This window comes from Crotalus tigris, unplaced genomic scaffold (assembly GCF_016545835.1).
Source record: "Crotalus tigris isolate CLP2741 ecotype Arizona unplaced genomic scaffold, ASM1654583v1 scf7180000017568.13789103, whole genome shotgun sequence".
Classification (NCBI taxonomy): domain Eukaryota; kingdom Metazoa; phylum Chordata; class Lepidosauria; order Squamata; family Viperidae; genus Crotalus; species Crotalus tigris.
In genome coordinates, this window is record NW_024096479.1 from 1,180,062 (window position 1) to 1,204,965 (window position 24,904).

The following is a 24,904-nucleotide window of genomic DNA, read 5'->3' on the forward strand; positions in this document are numbered from 1 at the left end:
ACCATTAAACCATTTGGGGGTGGGATGAGGGAGGAGACATAAATTTTTAATTTTTTAAAAATTGTATTTGGAATTAACTGTTGCTGTGTACTAAACCCTCTTGTTACAAGTCCTAATAAATAAATCCCCCAAAACTTGCACTAACTTCTTGACAATTGTCTTGAACTTTTTCGTGATTAATTTTTTGCTGTGCACTTAAGTTATTTCTAGACCTAAAACCTATTGGTTTCTGGCTTATATATGCATCTTTTTTTTAGTAGCCTAAGAATTAAAATGAAGGCGCTCATAAATATTTTAAGTCCAAAAATAATATGATATGTGCTTGTTAAAGTGATGTCCTTAAAGAGAGTTTGGAAGAGGGAAAAATTAGATGTAGTGAACTGCCAACCTAAGTTTTGGTCAGTGTCCTCCTTTTGACATAGGTTGATCAGTTTGAATATTTGCACGAACAGGTTGGTGTCCAATAACCACCTGAATCTCATCAGCTAAACCAGGTTGTTTTTCTGATGCAGTGTTGTACTAGAATATCATCTCTACCTCTAACAATTATATCTAAGGCCCCACTAAAGATAGCCACTTCTCCAAATTGTGAGTTGATATCAACAGTTTTCTTTAGTGTGTCCACAAGAACTGAATAGTGACTGTTTTATGCTTAAAAAATAAAAGCACTTGGTGGAGTTTCACTGCCCCTTTCCTGGGTAACTTTGTTTTGGAAATAACTAAATATAGATGTATAAATATCAGGGTGTTACTAAAAGACCTCATTTATAAGATAATAAAAACATGTGCCATCAGATACAAAATTGTTGCAAGCTTTCACATTTCCAGTACGCTATTAGTTCCTTATAAGGAGAGCTGAAAAAAATGATAGTTTGGGGAAGGTTTTAAAACTTCTTAATACTGTTTCAGGGCTCCTAATATTTGGTGTGCTTCATCATCTGTGTACTTTTCATGCAGCCTTCTTTCACTGAGTTCTACTTTTCTAGTTTAATAATTATTGGGCAACATGCCCTAAATAAACCAGAAGTAGCAAAGACATGCAAGATATTCTTCCACATAGGATTAGAAAGATGATGATAGTATTCCATTTTTAGAAATGTAGAATTCAGCATTGGTGAGGATCCTAGATCCTTTGGCAAATAAAAAGTTGGAGAGAATTAGGTTCAAATGATTGAATGGAACCCAATTCAAGTGTGTAGTGATTAATGGACTGGAACCTGCAGAAAATGCATTCCTACTATTAATAAAGATCATGTGGATCCTACAGGTAAACAGCCAAAATAATGAAGGTGACATTAAGGTTTAGTGCTGTGTTTTTTCAAAATCGTATACTGAAATGGTTAAATACACAAGGAACTCAAATACTGAGGCAGAGCAACTGATTCAGTTTTCATCACAATGTATAATATAAGGAATTATGTGAAAGTGTGTTGAGAATGCATGCTAAAAAAGGATATAAAGTCATTTACCAGATTAATAGATCTGACAGTTCAGAAGTAAATGTGCTTTGCACATAGTTCAAATAGGAGGAAGAAGTATTTGCTACTTTGAGTTACTTATGAAGTAATAAAGGCAGGGTAAAAATCTAAACTAACCAAATAAATAAAACCTTAGGTTTGATAGTGCCAGATTCTGCACCAATAAATTACCTTGTTTGCCACACGGCAGTTTCTTACATCTGTGTAAGACTACACAAAAGCTTCTATGTAGCATTAACATGTTACCTTAACAACGTAATTATAGGGAAGGGGCTAGCTCCCCTATAATTTCGCTACATCTACATACAAAGGCCTTGCGCCTTCCAATTCAAAGTTCAAGGTTAAGATAACTGATCCCAGAACAGTTTTTAAAAGAAAGATTACATTGTGAAAATCATAATGTATAAGCTTTTTAGTGATGTATTTTATTACATTTGGATGTGGGGGGGGGGAGTAGAACAAAATATATTAAACCTCTGGTGTACTTAGGTTTATATTAAAAGAACTTCTTTTCTCAAGAAAGAATTAAGTGCAGGCAGGCCTCTCCTCTCCCAAGATGCCAACACTGTTAGAAAAGAGATGTCCCTTCCTCTGCTGCAATCTTGGTTGGCTATATACCCTTCACAATTCATTAATTTACACACTGCCTTTCCTCATTAAATCCAGAACACTGTTTGGAAACAGAACAGCAGCACTGCTTACAAGAGTTTTCAATCAATAGAAACTGAAGTCTGCACACATTTTAAGAAACATTCTGGGTCCAGAGTGGAAAAGCTGCGGCGATCTAGACTTTGCTGAGCTTCTAGTATAAGATCCAGCGGAACCGCCTTGAGGAGGGAAAAACTTATTCCAACATCTAAAAGTTGACTGCTCAACCTGTACAGCACGCAGCAAGGTCCACTTTCCACTTTGGACTGCCCAGGGGGGCCCTGACATCTATGCACAAATAAATCAATACAGTAGCAGCAGTAATGCTTGCTTTGTATTTTGGGAAGCTTATGCGGCAAATAAAGCTATGGCTTCTGACCGTTCAGTTTTCTGTCCTTACCTTCTCTGTTAAACTAAATTTGGATATTGTAGAACACATTACTAATTGCCCAACTGTCTGATAAGGAATCTCAATTTTTATTTGGAGTCTTTACATCAGACATGTCAAACACAAGGCCCTGGGGCCGGATGCGGCCCCGAAGCCATCCTGGAAACAGTGAGGGAACAGCCCCCTCTGCCTTGGCTCTGGCCCAGGCCGGCCAGCCGGGAGCCAATGTACAATTTTGTGGTGGCTATCTATGCTGAAATGCATTCAGTCTCCCTCTGATTTTGCCCTGGTACCCATCACGAACAACCTGGCTAAGGAGAGCAAGCACAGCAGCAGCAGCCTTGAAGAGGAGATAAGTGCAGCTGGGCGCCCCCTTGGGAAAGTGGGGCTGGGCTTGGTGCTGCGGGTGCTTGAGGGCCAGGCTCGGCATTTGACCTCTGCTGCCCAGGGCTCCGTGCAGCCCACACCACCATCCAGCCCCCCCATGGCCTGAGAGGAACAATGAGGCTCCTCCAGTGGACCGTGCCACTTGGCACTTGCCCTGGTCCCACCCCCTTTTGCCAGAGACCCTCAGATCTGTCCCACTCCTGCCCAGGCCCCCACAGGCACTCTTGACGCGAACGATGTGGAGCTGGCCATGCCCACCCAATAGGCCACACCCACCCAGTAGGCTGCACCCACCCGTCCCCCCGAGGGCAACTGCAGTGCTGATGCGGCCCTCAATGAAATTGAGTTTGACACCCCTGCTTTACATGAAAGAATATACAAATTTCCCAAATATTGGTGGGCAATTTTGCCATGTAAATGCCTTCTAGAGCAGAGGCAAATTATCTCTTGAAACAATCTCACACAAATTTAACTATATCTTTATTGACTTGTGCATATTCCATTGTATAATGATTTCTTAGTACTTTCCATGAATGCATTTTTAATTCTTTACCCATGCTTTAAAAAAGTATATTTATACATATTTATAGAATATTTATATAGAAAGAGCTCTTCTCAACCGTAAGTTCTTACTTGCAATGAGCTTTCATTCTTGAAAGGAAAGGATATGGGGAGGCAGTCCCATTCAGAAACAATGTGCAATTTTTTCCTGTAAAGCGGTAAACATATGAATATATTTACAGCACATAGCACAAATTGGCTACACAGACAAGATCATTGTTTTAACATTGGTGGTTTACATGTGCATAATCAGATACAAGAATCACCACCACTGACTCCGTCCAATGGCTGCAAAACAAATGTTCTTTCCACAATTTACAATCCTAAAATTTACAATTACAAAATAGTAAAAGCGGGGAAAAGCAGACAAGTAATTGACCTCACCCATTTTCTGATGACAAAATACAAAGATTTGGGGGGAGGGGGAGAGTATGTTGCAGGACAGTCACAAACAGGTATCTTAGAATGATACACCCACATTAAAATAAAGGCAATACCCATTTGGATCAGAAACCTTGTTTTCCAAAACATTTGTACCATGGCCTGCGTTCATGAAGATGTGAGCAATCCTTGTCAGAACTACCGCAGGCTCTCCCGTTTTTCTTTGGTAGACAAGGTCATCCCCAATATTGTGGGGCTGTCCTATTCACTACTGAGAGCATGTCTAAAGATTTTCTTAACTCTCCAATCTACACATTCTGATTTCTACCAGACAGAGTAGGCCAGTCATTATAACAATGCAACAAAATACTGCTCCTTTCTGTTAACGTTTACTGAAGCTTCTATAAGCTTCAAATGTATGAACTATGGAAGAATATAATATCTATAATTAGCTGAAGGGAATCCAGGAACCAAATTTTAACTGAACCCTACACTGAAGCAGCAGATACCAAATAACATTTTTGTATATCACATAAGCCTGTAGATTACTGATATGATCGAAGTAGTTTGCTATCTAATGATAAGTTCCATAATCACAAATGGCAAACGTTTTATGCTTTTAAGAAAATGAGAGCTATAGTTTTAGATGACAATCAGCTGTATCATAGGACCAACCACCCATTCATGTAAGGTTAGAGGTATACGTACATAACATATGCAGCACACAGAGAAATAGTTAATAGTAGGAGAGAGATAATTGTGATACACAATTTTCCTGCCCATGGTCCTCAGCCCAACTGCGGGCAGCCATAGGGATTGATGCCAATTCCTCTCAATAAAGATAGTTTGATCATATTTTAACAATATTTTTAGCTTTTATACATTTTCAAGAATTATTCAAAAGAATAATTTATTAATAGGTTTAGAGGGCATATAGAAGTCACTTGAAAATATTGTGAAAAGTCGTTTCATCCTATTGTTATTAGGATGTATTTTGGACATACCTGCTTGCAGAATAATTCTAACAAGAGATTTGCTTTTGGGTCTAACCCTGTTTAGTTTAAAACCCAATTTATATTCTTTAAGAATTAAATCCTTAAGGCCAAAAAGCTGTTCAAATATATGTTTCACTGATCAATGTATGAACCAAAAAAATAAAGAAATGCCAGTGGAAATGAGATGTTTATTCATCAAAAGCTGAATTGAACCATAATTCAGACATTCTCTCCATGATATTCTCAGGTATTTAACCATCTCTGGGTTAAATATTCTTATCTTTTGACTTCTCAGTTTGAAAGTTTAATAAGATATGCCATAATCTCCTGGGTTATAGCCTTTTGGGGAAATTTTTGAAGAAAACTGTAGCCCTGAGGTATGGGCATTAAACATATTTAAAATCTTAATTCGAAAAGAAAATACGAATGCTTGAACAATCTGATACATGTATACAATTGAGGCCTTTGGAAAGGAATTACAATGTTTCTACCTATTTGGTTCAAAACCAATTAAACTGATGCTGCTCTGTGATGCTTCATCACTTCTCAGACACTTAACCAAAGGCCCTTGAGAAGGGTTGAAAAAGAAAGACCCGCAAAGGCAGAAACAGTGATGTACTAAGCCAGAGGAAGTTAACCAAAAGGGGCAAAGAAAGTAGGTAAAGAGAGTTCATTATGTTGCTAAAAGATACGTATCACCTTAAGAGAAATAAAGTGTAGAAACCTACTTGCGAAATGGAAACAACCAGGAAAGAAAGTTCTATATTAATATTCTTTTTAAAAGACCGAAAGTTTGGAAAAAGGCATCTCAGTGCTCCTGCTGCTGCTGACCAGGTCAAATTCTGTATCAGAAACCTCCCTTACTGACATCCTTAGGGCACATAATTTAATTTGATGTCCTTAGATATTTAACTATTGCCTTTTTTTTGTCATAGGTGGATACTGCTTATTTTTTTGCATATGACAATATTTTATTACAATGAGTGAATTCAGGTGGTACTTCAACACTACCTGTCTCCAAAGGAACATGAAGGTTCAAAGGAATGAGGTGAACAAACTCTGGAATGAGGTGAACAAACTCTGCCCCCCCCCAGAAATTCTCATTTCTTTCAGTTTCATATTCACAAAATGAGACACCAACAAGCGGCAGCGGCAACAGCAGCAGCAGCAACCGACAGGAATAAAAAGGCAGAACTATCAATGCATTCTAGAAGCAAAATTAAAAAGTAAAAAAAAAATAAACACCATACCATAAGATATAAACCAAATAAGTGTTAAAGTACACTAATGCAAATGTGGTTAATAGCTAAGGACACTTTGTAATCCCAAACACTTTGAAAGGTACAAAAAAAGTGCCTTCTAATAGCAGTACTTTAAAAATGCACAAAATGGTATATTATTATTGCTCAGGTAAAATATTGTCAAACAGGAAAAATATGCCCAGGATACATCTGGGGCAGAGCAAATCATCTACTGTGATTTCAGTATTAGATGACATAGCACCACTTTTCTGTTGTTAGAGTTATTTTTGACCCAGGTTCTACAAAAGAAAAATAAAGATCACCTTTTCTTACTTCTTTCTAGAACAGTGGTTCTCAACCTGGGGGTCGGGACCCCATTTGGGGTTGAACGACCATTTCACGGGGGTCGCCAAACAACGCAGTCCGCCATTTCCCCCCCCCCCTTTCTTTAGCTGTGCTACTCCCTTTTATTCTATTGGCTTTTGAAAGACCATCTCTGCCCTGCTGAGCTTGCCAAAAGTCCCATTCGGGAAACGGTGCTGCACCAGTTGAGTAGTCCTCGACTTACAACCGGTTGAGTAGTCCTCGACTTACGACCTGTTGGGGGTCGCGGCATTAAAAAGGTTGAGAACCACTGTTCTAGAACAAATACTCTGCAATGAATCCTTTTGTAATCATCCTAACAGAAGTCCAGTTGTGTGTGTGTGTGTGATTAGTCATTTTAAATGTATAATCTTCAGAAGTAACTTCTGGTATACCCAAACATTTAGAATACCTGGATGGGACTGTGCTAACCTTTGAGGGTTCAAACTCAAACCCAAACTAGTAACTTCGGATCCTCTTTTAAACCAGTGATGATGTCTTCATGAACCACCAGTTACAACTGCCAATTTAAAAACACATTTTTACAATCCCCTCTATTGCACAGCCTATGTACAGTAGTATTTTAAGTTGTTTTATACATCCTAGGATATTTCTGAGTAAAACAGTGGTTCTTTAATTAGCATTTGACTTATCCACAAATCTTAGTGGAAGAAGAGTTATTTCACTTAAGGGCCATAAATTGTGAGATGGCTGAAACCAATGCTTCTCTTAAGAGTTGTTTTTATATTAAAATGCACATCACTCGTGTCCTTTCAACACAATTTTATAGTTGCTACCTCAGATGCATTCTTTTGATTTAAGCTGTGTTACCCTATGGTGTTCATCTGCCAGGTTCTTTTTTTTTTTCTGTTGAAGCATCCTCACTATTTACTGCTTTTGAATGTTTATAAAGATTTTTCCTTTTAAGAGTTTGTAATATTTGTATGTCTAATTAAGTTTTATTCTGGAGAGAGAGAAAGAGAGAGAAGGACGGAGGGAGGGAGGGAGGGAGGGAGGGAGGGAGGGAGGGAGGGAGGGAGGGAGAGAGAGAGAGAGAGAGAGAGAGAGAGAGAGAGAGAAAGAGATGCACCCACTATATGTGTAAACTTGCACACAGGCAATTTGATGAGCAGTACCAGTTAAGAGAGATGGTGATCAGACATGACAACAACATATCTCGAGTATCTTCTGGTACACCACTTTCACTTAACCAAAACAGATGTGTACGTGACAGTGAATTAAATGTTGTTAATTTAACTAGAGTATCACTAGTCCAAATAATCCCACTGAGAGTTTGGGGAATAATGATCCAGTTTCCAACGCGCAACATTCTGATATGTTCAATTACACATTCCTCTTTAGAATGTGCGACTGGAACATTAAGTTTAAGCCTAATCCTACTGGTGTTTATTCAGGAGAAAGTTCTGATGTATTTTAAGGGGCTTTCTCCCCTTAAGAATTCTAAAACAGAATGCCTTTATTACCCAACATCTTGAACTGCAGCCCCACTGTACAGCATTTTTCTTTTTCTCTACATGGATTTCTATTCAGTAGTATTACAACCAGAATGTTTTGGTAGACTGCGTCCAAATTTTTCAATCAATTGATTCTGTGCAGACACTGACAGAATTTGTCAGCCCTGCATACCCGTCACCAACTGCCCAAAGAGGTTTCCAATGATCTAAGGTGCCCCAACATTTTTGTTTTCAAAAGCAAAATGATTTTTCTAATACATCATCCAATTTTTCATAAAAACCTCAGTTGACTGAAATAAATACAGATGTACAAAAACATTCTGGTGAGCCTCTACAATTCCAACAAAATATTTCACAATATATTATATACCTACATTTATAATACATGCACCCACATTTCCCACACTGACAGACAACAGTTATTTCCTGAACAGCAGGAAACATAGTGTTAAAGATTTTGGTCCAATCCTTATGAAGTATTTGAACTTTGAAGTAGTACTCATCCCATTCTTCACCCCAATACACAGAACACAAACAGCAAAGCTTCAGGGACTGTTTCTGGAAGTGAACATAGTCACTACCCACAGCTACTGTTAAAACAGACTTCTTCAGATCACAGCTATTAAGAGGAGGCATTTCAGTACCAGATGTGTCCCACTTAGGGTTTGCTGGGTCTCCTAAACATCACCAGTCCCTAGACAGTTTGGTGTTTTGATCCCTCTTTGGAGGTGCTGGAGGTGGGCCCCTCCGTAAGGTTGCATAGCCTAATATATGACTACCTCCAAAGCTGCTGGTCTTCTGCTTGTCTGTCAGAAGTTCTGGTGGGGGCGGGGGCAAGGCCATGTCATCCATTGTAGCAGTTGGCTCAGCTCTGGATATCCGGGCAGAGGAGAGGGAGCTATGTCGAGTGATGGACTTACGCTGCAGAGTTCTATTCAAATCCGCCAGAAAACCAGGCTGAACACTAAGGCCAGACTTGGGCGAGGTGGGCACTTGTGCACTGACAACAACCTGCGACTCCATCATTTCTGCTTGCGTGAGACGGGTGCTGTCGTTGCGTTTGGGACGTGTTGGAGGGGGAGCTTTCTTCCCAGATGACTTAGACCATGGCTGAGGTTGGGGATTGACGACAGCAACCTTTGGCGAGGTATTGCCTGAAAAGACAACAGGAATTTCTACGGGAGGTAAAGGAAGATCGATTTCAGGTGGTGGAGGGGGAAAGTCTGAATCTGATGGAGGAGAAGGAAATTCTTCAGCAGCAACCTTGCCTAGTGCTCCTATGGCTGGTGCTTTTGTTGAAATACCTGCCTGCTGAAGAACGATAGGCAGGCAGAGCTTTCCTGGCTTTGGAGGAGCTGCAGGTGGAGTTGGGGATTCCTTGGCAGGAGATCCAGAGGGCTCCGGGGGATGTGCAAATTTGCTAACTAAGACATCCACTGAAGGTCTCTTAGGTTCACTGGACTCAATTGAACTATTTGATTTTATACTGGAATTGCGCTGAGGTGTAGGAGGTGGCTTTTTTCCTCCAGGACTGGAAGTCTTACTACCTTTTTTGACTGGAGAACCTCCTGATTTATCTGGTGTAGGGGACACTATCAATGGAGAGGAAGAAGGAGAAGGTGGAGGAGGAAATGCTAGGCTACCTTCAGGGGGTGGAGGAGGAAAATCAGGAGAGGGAGCAGAGGTTGGCTGCCATTTTGGCTTGGCTTTTACAGCTGGAGGAGACTGAGGTGGTACACTCAGAGGGGCAGGTTTTAAAGGCTGGGGCTCCGAAGCTGGCATGGGAGGAGGCGGAAACTGGCTGGCTATCTGCTTCACAATGGATGGCACAGGAGACTGTGGAGAGGGAGGAAGCTTACTAGAGTGATTCTGTTGCTTGGGCAGAGTAGGTGGAGGAGACGGACCTAGTGAGGCAGGAGATAATGGAATTTGTGGGGTGGGGAAACTTGGCTGCTTCTTTACTGCTGAAGGAACAGGAAGTGGCGGCACTGGATGTGTCACAACTGCCGAGATGGATTTTGCACTGTTTTGTGTAGGGAGTGTCATAGTAGGCTTAGGAGGAGCTTGTGGGGGTGGGGGTGCTGGCACTGAAGGTGGTGGTGGTGGTGGCAAAGTTGCAGACTGAACAATGTTCTGGTGAACTTGATGAATTTTGAGAGGGGGAGCAGGAGGTGGTGGTGGGGTGAACTGTGGTACCGATGGGTTGGAAGGCACAGGTTTCATGAGCTGTGCCATTGCTGATCCTGGGGTAGGGGGAGGAGGAGGCGGCGGCGGGGGTGGGATTATACCATTAGGAGGTATTAAATTCTGAGGTTTTCCTGGAGGCGGGAGTGGGGATGGTGGCTGCTGTATTGAGATAGGTGATTTGTAGAGAAGCCCCCCATGCTGAGAGGCATTCTGTAGTCTTGTTATAGTGCTGTATTTCACAAACACTGTTGCTGAGCTGGTTCCAGATGGCACAGACTGACCAGGAAGAGGGGGAGGAGGTGGGGGTGGAGGAGGCGGAGGGGGAGGTGGGGGAGGGGGAGGAGGTGGAAGGGGAGGTGATGGTTGTGATGCTGTATATGGAGTAGCTGTTTTAGTTTGTGGAGATAAAGGCGATACAAGTGAAGCGAAGGGTCGGTTTATTGAGTCCATTCGAGCCTATAGGAGAAATAAAAGTGAAATGTTCAAAAAACAAATTCATGCAAATATCATTTATACTGGCAATTATGATCCTGTGTGCTCAATACACCTAATTAAACTGAACTATAAAATACTGAAGAAAAGGTGTCATTTAACTAACAAATAAGGATAACAGACAAAAAATTACACAGCACTCGTGTGGGATTGCAATTCCACTAAGGCAGGGATGTCAAACTGCTGGCCCACGGGCTGGATGCATCATAGCGAAACATGTGATGTTGCGGGTTTGACACCCCTGCACTAAGGAATGTGGGCATTGCAAAAAAAAAATCTCCCTTTGGGATATTTCAAAGTGCAATTCCTTCACAATTCTAGAAAAAAAAAAATAAGCCGAAGAGCTGAAAAAGTACGTGAACAAGCAATTTTGAGTGAGTGCAGAGTGAAAACTATCAAAACCTCCATAAAATAGCAAAAGGAAAGGCATGCACAAGTATTTTGTGGGAGGAAGCAAATAGTCAAGGAGAGAAACAAAACAGAAGGTATTGATGAGTTCTGGTCAAGGTGTTAAGGTAATTTACTTTCTAGCATGTTTGTATTAATGTATGGAACCGAAATAAGCAAATCCACATGAATGCCTTGCCCTCCTGATTATGCAGTGCTTTCAGTTAATCATTATAAAGCCACGGATTCCATTGCAAAAAGGGATCTGAAGTTTGGCAAGCAATAGCATACTGGAGATCTTTCATTCTGGGCAATTTTGCTCAGTAACCCAGGCTAAACCAGAACTACACAGATTAATGTGGACAGCATGACAGGGTCAAATTACATTAGGACAGGTTCAAACACTTGTGAACTGATCAAGAAATCTAAAGATTAGAATTCAGGAAAAGTTAGTCTGCATGATTTGGGTTGCATCATTCCCCCAGGTTAATAGTTCAAACAAAGCCCCTGACCTTAACTCTACCCCTGCTTAAGCCATCACTGCAGTGGAGCTCAGAGCTGTTCCAGGTTTTGCTTTTGCCACATGAGACTGCAGGGCAACAGGAAAAACAAGAACAAAAACACAGCATGAAACACAGGGGATCAGGGGACAGGGAGTCCAATGGGGGACTTCAAGCAACTCTTCCCCACCATGACACATTTTCAGAAGTCAGGAGGCTTTGTTGGTTTACACTTTGGCATTTTGCATTAAAAGCAAAACAAAACAAAACAACAGGACCTTCAAACAAGTCCGGATTTTGTAATGGGGGCATTCCCTTGCAACAGTGATTATACTTACATTAATCTTGCTAGACTCTTCCAACTGAGTTCCCCTCTTCCAAGCTTCTGAAAAGATGGAGCTAACAATACTTTGGGAACGGACATGTCCTGTTTGAGTGTCTGAAACTCCACTGTCAGATTGATTTGAGTGGTTGGACTGAGATTCTGTCAAAAGAAATATTGAAAAATATTTGCAATTTTTGCCCTTGTTAAAAAAAAAAATCACAACTACACTGGCTTAGATGGAGCACTATCACACTACATTGCCACGGTGAACTGGATGGTATATAATAAAACCTTACTAAATTTGGGGGGGGGGGGGAGAGAGCAAGACAAAGCAGTAGCCAAATCTTACTTTGATGCGAGTCATATAAACATACTCTCAATGTACGGATTGTTTTCACTTAATCACCAATTTAAAAAGTATCATTTAGACCGTTAAGTTCAATGAAGAATTATAAATTAAAGTAGCCCTAATTGAAACTGCTGTAGTTTTTATTTGAACTCATCTATTACCGGGAACTCATTTCTTCCTTTGGTTCCACTCTGAAAACATTTTTAGATTCCCCCCCCTCCCAATAATGAATTCGAATCTGATTTTCTGTAAGGTAATCGTTGCCCTGAATTCTGGATTGATGGTGAATACATCTTGACCTTCTTCTATATGGCAAACTTTCAGTTTCTTGAAAAATGCTGTATTTTTCTATTTTCTTGTTTTATCTTCATAAGAATTAGTTTCTATTCCATTCACTATCCTCACTGTCCTTCTTTGAAACAGTTTTCATTTCTCTAAATATGAAAGTTTGTTACACAGAAGCTCACAAAGAAACTAAGTTGGGTTCTAGTCAAAGCAGAGTGGAATAGCCATTACTTGAATATTTCAATTAACGCAGCTTTAAACTATATCTGCCGTTTTACCATACATGCTAAAAAGCTTGTGGTCAACTATAATACCAAGACATTTTCCCATGTATCATTATATCGAACCATAAAACTCTCATTCTATATCTGAGCAAATGACTTTTTCTTTGGTGAAGTCTTTTGCATCTTCCTCTACTAAGCTTCCCTTACTATTGCTAACTTTACAGGACAATTTGATAACTACGCTGTCCCAACAGTTATTAAATCATTTAAAGACAGTTCTGAATTTCATGCTATATGGTACTCAGTTGTGTATTTCTAAGATACCTAACCCTCCCATATGAAAGCTGAATTTGTTTCTGTTTCTGTTCCGAAACAATCTATTTCACACATACTATCAAAATGTCCATTGATCACCAGTGACAATCAAGTTTAATACTTCCAATTGTTAATAACTTTAATTCCGATTGTAACTAGGAGATTGTTATCTTTCCCCTAGGTTACCATTCTTCAGAAACCTCTAAAGTTGCAATTTTTTTTATCAATAGCTACAGCTGATAGAAATCATTTAAATCTTCCCTTGTGATATTAACTGTTAGATGCTACTTGCTTTAGGATTTCTTTTTTGTACTTACTGTATTATATGCTGGGCTTTCATTGTGTATGGCCTGAGATTGTAAATAAATCTATTGTGTCTATTAAATTCATTCTGTACTTTTATCCCTTCCTCTCATCTATCAAGCTAATTTGAAACTTGGTGCCTGGCTTCTAGAGAGCGTCACTGACAAATCTAATAAGAACGTTGAGGAGGAACAACTGGTGGGTTGTTTCTCTATATTTCAGTGGGTTTCCAAGTCAACTGACAAACACCTTTGTGAAGTCAAGATGTTTTAGGGTTACAGCATTTCCAAAATCTGCTAAGGCAATTAACTGATAAACAATGAAATTAAGATTACAAGTATTCCTTGATTTAGGACTACAACTGAGCCTAAAATTTCTCTTGTTAAGTGAGTTTTGCTCCATTTTACAACCTTTCTTGCCACAGTTGTTAAGTGAATCACTGCAGGTGTTAAATTAGTAACACAGCTGTTAAGTAAATCTGGCTTCCCCATTGACTTTGCTTGTCAGTTGTTAAATGCCTGAATTTTGATCACGGGACCATGGGCAGGCTGCCATGGTCCTATGTGTGAAAAAGGTCATAAGTCACTTTTTTTAGTGCTGCTGTAACTCTGAACGGTCACTAAATGAACTGTTCTAAGTCGAGGACTATCTATATTTTAACAGGATATTTTCTTTAAAAGTCCACATGGACTGCTCCTAATCACTGCTTTCAAAATGCAGACTGCATATTTTGCTTCTACATTAGACTGCAGGTATAATTTTTACAGCAAAGGGGATGAGGCAGAGAAAGAGAAATGCACATATTTTTTACTAGTCACTGAATCAATACATATACATTATACACAGAAACAGCTATTTGTATTGACTGATCTAATGGGGCTTACCTGGCAAACTAGATGAGCTGGATCCAGACTTAATACTGGAACTGGACAGGGATGTCCAATCATATGCTGATTCTGTCCTTTTCAGAGCTTCTTGATAGTTTACATAGAGTTGCTTCCCATACTGTACAAAATACAAAATATGAATGCTGCTTGTTATAACATTTCCATCTGTATGATTGAAAACCAAGACAATCGCACTGCACACTCTAATTCTATGAGAGCAAGTATTGGAATGGTTTTTTTTAACTCTAATATGCCCCAAAACAGGGTTAGAATTACTGTTCAATTGATTAAGCATCACTAAGAAACAATAAAATAAAAATGAATGAAACCTGAATGCATTTGGGAGCAAATAAAGGGCTTCCACCCATTGGTTGCACAAGCAGAAGGCAGCCTGAGCAACTGTCTTCATTTGAAAGAGGTTGGTATACTTAGAAAATAGCCAGGTATGTTGTCCTTAGTTTCAGTATAATTGGGGGGGGGGGGAGAGAGAAAATTGCCTCAAATTTGCAACAGGAAGTTTCCTCCCTCCTTTGTTTCCAGAAAATGCTGGCACTGCCATCAAGTTATTTTGTCTATGTATAAGCTGAGTCAAACAGACTTCCCTGATTTTACAACTGCACTGTTAAGAAAAATAGCAATTTAAAGAAGAAAAAGTATATAGGTAGTGGGATTGTGTTTCAGATTTTGGTCATAGACAAACATGCAGCACAATCATGACAAATGATCATTGATCCTTTAGAAAATACATTCATTGTAAAGTTAAAATTACTCCTTAAGTTAGCTCTTTCGTGTCCCTTGGGACGTTAGGGGTAGAGTGGGAGATGCTTTTAGCTTCAAAGGGCAGAGAGAGAGATACTGGGAGGCTGCAACTTGGCTGCTGCAGGGAAGTGATGGGTGCTGATGGCCTTCCTCTGTCCGTCCGTCCGTCCGTCCGTCCCTCCCTCCCTGACAGACAGACAGACAGCAAGGCAATCAAGGTAGTCTAGAGGTCAATGATAGAATAACAAATTGAAACTTTCTGAGCTTTTTTTTTATGTTCAAGTCATTTGCTGGTAAAACATCTATTGTCAATTTTAATTTTTATAGTACCATATATGCCAGCGTATAAGGCGACCCGGCGTATAAGACGACCCCCGTCTTCGGCGCCGAGTCGCATGCCTAGAAAGTCGTCCTATACACCGGAAACTACCAGTATTTCTGCCGTATAAGATGACTCGGCGTATAAGACAACCCCCGACTTCGGCGCCGATTTTAATCCTTGCGAAAATCGTCTTATTTGCCGGAATATACAGTACTCATTTCATTTTGTTTTACACTCTGTATTCTTGGTTATTGAGCATTGCCTTGCTATGGATCATAGGTGAGAATGCTTGTAAATTGATACTCACTGCCACCCAGAGTACAAAAATTTGTACTCTTAAAAAGGAAATAAAACACCAATATATTTATTGCTTGGTTGTTTTCTGTTTTTCAGTCATTCATATTTCAGAGAAAACTATATTTTGTCATGATATTGGCTTGATTTAATTAGTATTAATCAGTTCTTATTAAGAGTGGCAGGACAGGGTAACAATTAAAGTAGAAGAAGGTAACAAATTCGGTTCAAGTATTTCCCAGAATTGCAGTGGATAAAACTAAAGAGTTATTCTAATATAGAATTAATGCTAAAGAAAAACATGGACGGTAATACCTTAGCAATACGGATGCCATTTATCCACTGATGAAGGGTTCTGATATCATCACAACATAAATACTTAATATATTGAGATTTCTTCTGAATTTGGGGATGCTGGAAGAGAAATATTTAATGTGTTTTGATTGAATTAAAAATAATTACAGAATTAAAATTAGTCATAATGGGGACCAGCTGAAGCATATTGATACTATTGTCTGTATACTATGTTTTCATAAAAAGATTAGAGTAAATCCTCCAGATAAAATGAAGATATTGTGATTTTTGTTTTAACAGGGAGATAAAATCTGTACTTGGATTAGTTTTAAAGGAACATTAAAACCTGCTAAACAAAACAAAACAGGATGATATGAGCCGAGGTGGCGCAGCAGTTAGGGTGCAGTACTGCAGGCCACTTTAGCTGACTGTGTTCAGCAGGTCAGCGGTTCAAATCTCACTGGCTCAAGGTTGACTCAGCCTTCCATCCTTCCGGGGTAGGTAAAATGAGGACCCAGATTGTTGGGGCAATGTAAATATATATATACATTGCTTACTGGTGTACACCGCTTAGAGAGTGCTTGCACTTAAAGCGGTATATAAGTCTCATAAATAAATAAATAAATAAATAAATAAATGATATAGCTGTCATGTCATGAAATCCATGGCACATAGAAACAAATTTCATGAAGTTATAGACAGTTTTCTTCAATGTTTATTCATTTGTCATATCAGAAGAATTAACTCAATAGTTACCTTTAATACCAGACAATAGTCTGTAGGAGCTTTGTACTTGTTGCGATAATCTTGTCCATAATAAACATTAACGTGATCCAATTGAAGAAAGCACACAAGATCTCGTGAGACCTATCAATAATGACATACTTGATCATGGACAAAGAACTACATATCATATTAATATAGTTCTGTCAAGGCTATTGTCTATATATAACACTATAAAAAGTACAGTACATTTGGTTAGTCACACCAAATATTGATTTCGATTTCTCTTCTGTTCCTTTACTTTCCATTTTGTTAATTGATAAAAATAAACCATTACCACTACTATTTCTGAAAGCATTGTTAATTTACAGCATTTTTTCATGACTGCCTAACACACTTGCAGGGTATCGTACATGCTCAACTAAATGACGTAACCTATATATAAGAGAAAAAATTATTTGTAACTGTTTATTCATGAAATTTATATTTTATCTTTTTGTTTAAGAGTGCATAAAACATTGTGTCCTTTTTCCCCCAGGACATCTCTGTAAAGCAGGTTGGGCTGAGCGTGAATGCTGGCGCAAAGTCACCAGTCCTGGGAGCTTTTGGGATTGATGGTGGAGCAAAACCTAAGTTTTCCCAGTGCCAGTCCAAAATCTTAACTACTACTTCAACCTCTCATTCCAAAATATGAAGAAAGGGGATGGCTCATTCATTATTCCCAAATGTCCATGAATGCATATTACATCATTTGCAAACTTTTTTGTTATTTCTGTAGTACACTATTATGCAAATGATACAAATCACAATCTTGTGATTTGCATCATGGTATCATTACATAAACATAATATATCATTAATATAAATTTAAATGCCTTGTTTGTATCACTATAGTTTGGGTGCCAGACATGTCCATTATTTTGGGAGGAAGTCTGGGCAGAAATTTGGTCAGATGCATCTGAAGTCTCCTAAACAGAGTCTGTTTAATAAAGGTTTCACTGCATACATAAATGATGTATCCCTCTGATAGTAATTACCAGTCACTAACATGATTTAATGATACCCTCTGAAGATTAGGTGAATTTTTAACTGATAGATCCAGCTTTGGAAGAAATTAAATGCAATGTGCACTACTCCAACTGAGTTTGGCGGTTCTATTTTTTTATATACCTATAACTTCTATTATGATTGCTGAATATGCTAGTTTCATCTACGTTCAGCACAACATTTTGATGGTGATGGAATCCTGAAATCCATTGTTTCAAACTCAGAATGTTTTTTAGACAGCTGGTCAATTTGAAAGTGAAGGCTCGGCCATGAACATTCCCAATACAATGTGATATTTTGATGCCTACTTCAAAAATAAATCATAAAAGTGTATTTTACGGTGTATCTAGTAAAAGTTGCAGTCATGCCCATTTGAAAAGATGAACATTATATTAGACTCAAAAGGGATTTCACCTTCGCTTTTCCTTTTGGAACATAGTAGATTCCAGAAGCTCGCAGAAGAAAGTAACGCTTCTTCCAAGATTTTTTACCATCATCTTTTAGCCACAGAACTCCCTCGATTTCTGGCACTGTTACTGAGCTTCCACAAAAACACTCCTAGAACATAAAGGTAAAGTAATTATGAAAAAGGAACTTTATGTATTCACAACAAATTTTTTTTTTTGCATTAGTTGTCTCTTCAGTATTTCCTTTTCTCTCTCTTAGAGTGAGGACGGGGAAGTTCAGCCCAAAAGAAAAGGTATTTTGGCCTGTGGGGACTTGGATGGCTTAAGCACGGTAACAAGTTTAGCTCCCTAACCCTAATCGAGAGAGAGGGAGGGAGGGAGAGAGAGAAAGAGAGAGGGGGGAGGCTATTACAATAGAACAAAAATACAGTATCTAATTCCAGGGTGAAATAGATAAAAGAAAACACAGTAATGAAACACATATGTGGTAAATGATTACTCCAACTGTAACAACTTCTTATCTTAATCACCTTAACAATAAACTTAACAATTCAACTCACAATAGAGCCCAGGAAGAAAACAGAACAATTCAGATTCCAGTACTTGTTCTTTCAAGTAGGGATGTAAGCCTTAGCATTACAACATACTTACATTGGATTTTTTTAAAAAAAGGTTTTCCAATATTCTGTAAAAATACTTTTCTGTAAAAATATTTTTCCAGGATTCTAAGTTTCTGTTTGGTCCTATTTCTAAGTAACTGAGACTTCCTCATCAAATGGCTCATTTATGACAGATGAATATTACAATACTCTTCATTATTTTTCATGTGGCAGATAGATTTTAATGTTGGATTCTGCGGGTGAGTTATGGACTGTTTTAAGATATTCAGCTTTCCCTTTTGTAGCCCATAGTGAAGTGGTTACCATCTTATCAACTTACCTCCAGTAGTACTTCCTTGTTCCTGTCTGCCATTTCAGAGGTTTCTCTTTTCCCAAGAAGATAATTCTGCAACAGAGAAATAGAAGCTACAGTTGACAAAGTAAAATAACCAAAATGAAATAGTTATCTTAGTCTTATCTTTTCCTGATGCTAATAAAGAGTACTATTTTTTCTACATGGAAAAAGATATAAATTTATGGGAATAATATGAAGTCTTTCAAACTAAGTTTAAGGCAGGCATGTTTATTCTTGGATACAAAAACTTGGTCAGAAATGTAAATGCTGATATATTTTTAGTGTTTTTCAGAATTTTATTGGGAGAGGAATGGAAACATGAAAACAAATTTAACAAATACTCCCTTTCAGAGCACAGTTATGGTTTTAATAAATTATATTAATAAATATAAATATTAATAATTTATTATATAAATTAATAAATCTTAGTGTATTAAGCATGTAAAACAATCATCACAAAGGTTGTTTAAGCCACAATGGATGTTGAAATGCAGAAAAAAGAGCTTTATTTCCACTCACTGATGATCTCACCATTGATTTTAATACACTATTATGTCTTGTTTTGTTTTATTGAAGTATTTTAGTTTTTATTCTGGTCTGTGACAATAATACAAGACTGATGGAAGAGCATTATACTTACTTGGGGATTTTTAAAAAGGGCATATTTTTCTATGCGTTCAACAAACATGAGCTTGTTTTGACTATCTCTTGTCCAGTTCAGGAGGTTTTCAACTAAATTTTCATGGTCTTCAAAGATCCTATCTGCATAATTACAAAAATATAACAATCATTTTAAACTCAAAATCAAGTCAACTAATTTTATAGTCTGAAGTCCTTTTTGTAATGTCATATGACAATGCATATTAATAAAAAAGTAAAATAGAAGAACAGGTATCTTTCATATTTTCCAAAAACAGGTAGAAGTCTATTTCCAATGACATGGTTTCTATAATGCATAAATAAATATATGTGCTTTTTTTTTACTTGTGAGAACATATTCTACAAACCTATTTTGCATACAAAGGAATCTGTGTGTATTCATTATACTCATTTCATGGAATTAGGAGGCTACAATTTCAATCATAGACGAAGTCCAACTCCATGGTTCTGATTTTGTTTACTTTTATCCTGCAATGTCAAATCAATACAGATTTGTTTTTATGTACCAATCGAATGAATTATCACTCCATTATTGTGAAAAATGTAAAGAAACATTTTTCAAAAGGGGAGGAAAAACTACTCTGTAAGAGTATAGAAAAAAAAGAATCTTACAGGTATTATTCTTATTACAAATAATGTATTTTTAATACATTCAATTTAATTATATGAAAGGAATGAACTGTAATAATAACAAAACCAACATATTGCACCACATTTGGAATGTATTTCTATTCAAAATGCACCCCAATATTTAAGTAGAATACTAAAAATGTTTGTATACAAAAGGATGAAAGCAAGTTATATACTGAAGTTATAACACAAAGGCTTTATCTATATGAAGGTATTTTTAACAGGTTCAAAATAGCAAGAACATCAACCACTTGTGATAAATATGTTGTTGACTTTTAAATAAAAATGTGGATTAAAATGTGTATAGGTAAGAGCAGTACGATATATGCAGCATGCAAATATATCTGTATCCAATTTAATATCTTTCCCAAGAAAACCAAGCCTTGATTATTTTATTATTGTATTTCTGATTTGATCTGCTGAAAGCTTGTGGTTAAGTAATCACGGTCGTAACACCAAAACATTATAGAAATTTTAGCAAACCTAGAAATTCCAAAAGTATAAAAGCATCTTTACAAAAAGTTACAAGCAAAGAAGTCTACTTCAAAATAACCCAGCTACCTAAAGAAAGACTAGAACATATGCACACAGGCACACACACATATACACATACTGCCCTGAAATCTAATAAAGATCAAGGTTTCCCCACCACCACCACCCCTATCCCCCCATAAAAAGCCATTTTTTAAAATGTGGCATATCAACTCAGGAATAAGAGAGAACCAGGAAACAAGATCATACATTATAAAAATTCCACAACAAGTTGGTATGGTCAAGAAATCTGAATTACTAACCCATTTGTAATTCAGAGATTGTTTCTACCAAGGACCAGTCTAAGCTAAATCCACAATGGGATTTGTCCATCAGGTTGTCTAACACTTGTCTTACTGTCTGTCGTTCATCTACCATCATTGTCTTCGAGCTGTCATCAGACATGTGGACTCTTATCACAAGCTGTAGCAGAAATAAAGGAGAAGGCATTAAATTTTGATGAAATTTTGAAACAAAATTTCTGACTACCCAGTATAGATAGTCCTCACTGAATGGCCACTCATTCATCAAGCGTTCAAAGTTACAATGAGGGAGACTTATGACGGGTCCTCACATCTGAGGCTGTCACAGCATTCCTGCATTCATAGGATCATGTTTTGGGAACTCGGTAACCACTTCATAATTATGATGTTGAGCATCTCAGGATCATCTGATCGTTACCTTCACTACCGGCTTCCGACAAGCAAAATCAATGGGGAAGCTGGCAGAAGGTTGCAAATGACTATCATGGGAGCACAATCTGCAACCATGTGGGATTTGTCTAATGAGGGTAATTGGGACTGCTGCAACTGCTGTTGTAAGTTAGTGTGGTCATGTGACATCATGGTTTATGACTGCATTCCTTAGTGAGAGAGTCGCCAGTCCCAATTACTACTGTTAAGCAAAGACTGCCTATATTAGATTCTAAGTATTTTAAATGATATGATTTTTACATGGGTAGTAAGTATAATTTAATTTTTCCAACTCTTTTTAGTTTGAGTTGATTCTACACTTAACTAGCTCCTATTTTTCTGTATCCTTTAGATCAGGGGTGTCAAAATGCCGGCCCGCAGGCCAGATGCATCATCAGGAAGCCACGCCCACCCCATTGCCAGCAATGGCGAAAAAGCTCCGATACGTTGAGCGACATCACATGTCTGCTTTAGATGCCCTGCAAAGATACCCTGAGGTCTTTGTAGCAAATTAGGAGCCATTCAACAGTAAAACAGGAACACAGATAGGGTAAATGGATATAACTGGATACAACCCAGATCTTGGAATCATTAAAAAGGAACGTTCTGTGCTGTAGTCCAAGTTGAATACGTTAACATTGCTTCATAACTACAATTGCAATGCAATACTGTATAAACTGTAGAACTAGAAATGTAACATAAGAAACAAGAGTTTTAATGCTGCATATTTTCCCCAGTAGGAACTAATTGTTTTATTGACTTTAAAATATATTAAACAAAAACAATTTACCTTTTTAACTTGTGCTTCTTTAATCTTCTCTAAAGCAACCCTGATCTTTTCAGCCTTCAGTTTAGCAGCCTGTTCCTCCTAGGGAAAATAATTTTTGGTTTAACGCTGTGCTATATAATTGGACTGGACACACATACACATAGAATATATCAATGCTTTTTCCCATCTTCCCCTTCCCAATTATATTCTCCAACAGAATACTTCAAAGAACAGAAAGGTAAAGACAAAACAGAATTCTATGAAGTGTATTTCTACTGTAAAAGTACTTTCAAAAGTACTTTTGACCTATACAAAAAGTTATCACATGCTAATCTAATGTTTACAGGAAACTTCCCATCATTTTAGAATACTGTATTTATAACATATGTGCTATTCAAATGCACCTGCTTGAGCACAGGAATTTTACAGTATAGTAACGTTTACTGTATGCTGCCTATTCTATTCTCACAAAGACTTCTCAATTTTTTCCTAACTCCCCGTAGCTACTGCCTGCTTCCTCAAGTTCCATCGGTATTACTGCCCAATTAATAGTGGAAAAAGGCAACAGCTGGCAAAAGAAATGTTCATCAGAAACACAGTAATTTTCAATGAAACTAATGAGTAAATTGATAAGCGCAAAGATAAATGAGGCCTGAAATAAACAATTACAAAGGAAACAACATTCTGAAGGTGGGGTAAAAGCCCATCATTTTCAATATAAAAAGGATCCAATATAAAAAGCTTGAAAACAAAAATTGGAGAAATAATTCTGTAGCACAAATCTCACATGGGCTCAAATGGGAAAATATTCCAAATAACTCGGCACTTTGTATATAAAATAAAAGTATCTTACACTGCAAATGGGACAATCAGGCTTTATGCATAGATTATAGAAATTATGTCAATGCATCCATTTTCCGGAAGAACAACTGATTGGTACATCTCCTGCTTTCTTTTGACAGCATTGTTCAGATTTTTGTTGTGTTTTAATGTTATTTTTTTGACCATGAAAATTAAGACTGAATCAGCCTTGTACATTAATCATTCTGAGGTTTAAATTCACTGAATTGAATTGTATCTAAATACAATATACTACAGAATGTTTTATCATTGGTATGTTAATATTTACCAGAGACATACGCTGATATTCTTTCTCATCTGGTATTTTGAAGCAGAACTACCTACCCAAACTTATTTAATTTATGGATCAATCATATTTTTACTATGGATGCATCGAAGATGATTTTATGGCAAATTTCTAAAAAAAGAAGCACCTTTGATTTAGTAAAAATGTGCTAAAATAAATGTACTTTTATTTATTAAATTCCCATCCAAGTGATTCACAACTATCCAGAAATTTTACAACCTTATTTTAAATAACAACCAAAAATATTCTAAAATCTCCTAATATATTTTAAAATGATAAAATCATAGCACCTGATGGTTACATCCTCTCCACCTTAGATATATTTTGCAAATCAAAAGTGTATCATTTTATATTATACCCAATTTTTGTGTTTCATATTCTCATGTTTACTCTGACTATATGACTGAGTATACAATCTTCAACGACCTCATCTGTTTATAAATTTTGACCAGGATTAAGTTAAACAGAGTAGAAATTACAGATAAATATTTGGATAAAACATAAAAAGAATACACAGAGAAATAGATAAATAATTTTGGCAATATTGGCAGGCAGAACAATATCCCCAATTATTATATGTGCCTATATTAAGATATAGAGCCACATCCTTTTATCAACTGTCCTTACTGAAACAAATTATAAATCAGGAAATATATAAATATTAAGCAGCAGCAGGGAAAATTATAATGAACTATGAAAATAATTTCAAATCTATATTATGGATCTTCATCGTGGATAATATTGTATGTTTGTCTAAGATAAGAAATTCAGAAAATAGTATAGATCTGCAAATTAAAAAATTGTAAAGAAAAACAAGAAGCTGTCAGTGTCACTGTCTCTCAACATGGAGCTGAATATTATTTGATAACCCTCCTAAAGCCCATTTCTGTGACAATGAACAAAGTGCAGAGAAAATGTTATTTCTGATACCTTTAATTGGAAAGAATGGAGTATAACTTAAAGGAAGAGTTAATGACAGGATTAAAATACAAATACTAAAAACAAAGGAACAGCCTATCTCTGCTAATTTTATCCCCAATTCTTTAATATTCAGAATTAAAGCCAATCCTTAATTGTTGCAGAGGAGTAATTTGGCCCAGTGGTTAAGGCACCAAGCCTTAGACAGGAAAGCCAGCTGAATATTTTTTGGCCCAGTCCCTCTCTCTCAGCCCAATCAACAGAGTTGTTGGGAAAATAGGAAGAGGAAGGTATGTTGGGTATGTTTGCCACCTTGAGTTATTTGTAAAAATAATAAAGGTAGGATACAAATAAATAAGTAAAATAAAAATAAATTGGATATGAAATAATACCAGATATCATTTCTCCATCAATATCAACTGTAATTTATTTTAACACCATTCTAGCAACACATGTTTGTTCCTGACATTTCAAAGGAAGTCCTACCAATGAATCATTGGAAGCCATTTAAATAATTATATTCAGATTTTAGTGAAGTAACAATATTTTGATAGGAATAGCTTCTTCTAGTGAACACTCTCCGCTCC

General features: G+C 37.4%; 1 protein-coding gene across 4 annotated transcripts in view; it reads right to left on the bottom strand.

The window, feature by feature from the left end:
* Window positions 1-7,468: 7,468 nt before the first annotated feature.
* Window positions 7,469-24,904, bottom strand: part of RAPH1 (Ras association (RalGDS/AF-6) and pleckstrin homology domains 1) — a 79,299-nt gene continuing 61,863 nt past the window's right edge. For 2 of the 4 annotated variants that reach the window (XM_039354901.1, XM_039354910.1), the window contains exons 5-14: window positions 22,274-22,351; window positions 21,055-21,214; window positions 19,611-19,732; window positions 18,956-19,021; window positions 18,024-18,167; window positions 16,597-16,707; window positions 15,862-15,960; window positions 14,169-14,289; window positions 11,822-11,967; window positions 7,469-10,560 (exon numbers count right to left, since the gene is read on the bottom strand). In XM_039354901.1, the coding sequence (XP_039210835.1) occupies window positions 8,602-10,560; window positions 11,822-11,967; window positions 14,169-14,289; window positions 15,862-15,960; window positions 16,597-16,707; window positions 18,024-18,167; window positions 18,956-19,021; window positions 19,611-19,732; window positions 21,055-21,214; window positions 22,274-22,351 (3,006 nt within the window). In that variant the 3' untranslated portion in view covers window positions 7,469-8,601. The other 2 variants (XM_039354930.1, XM_039354920.1) reach the window with 2 other exon arrangements.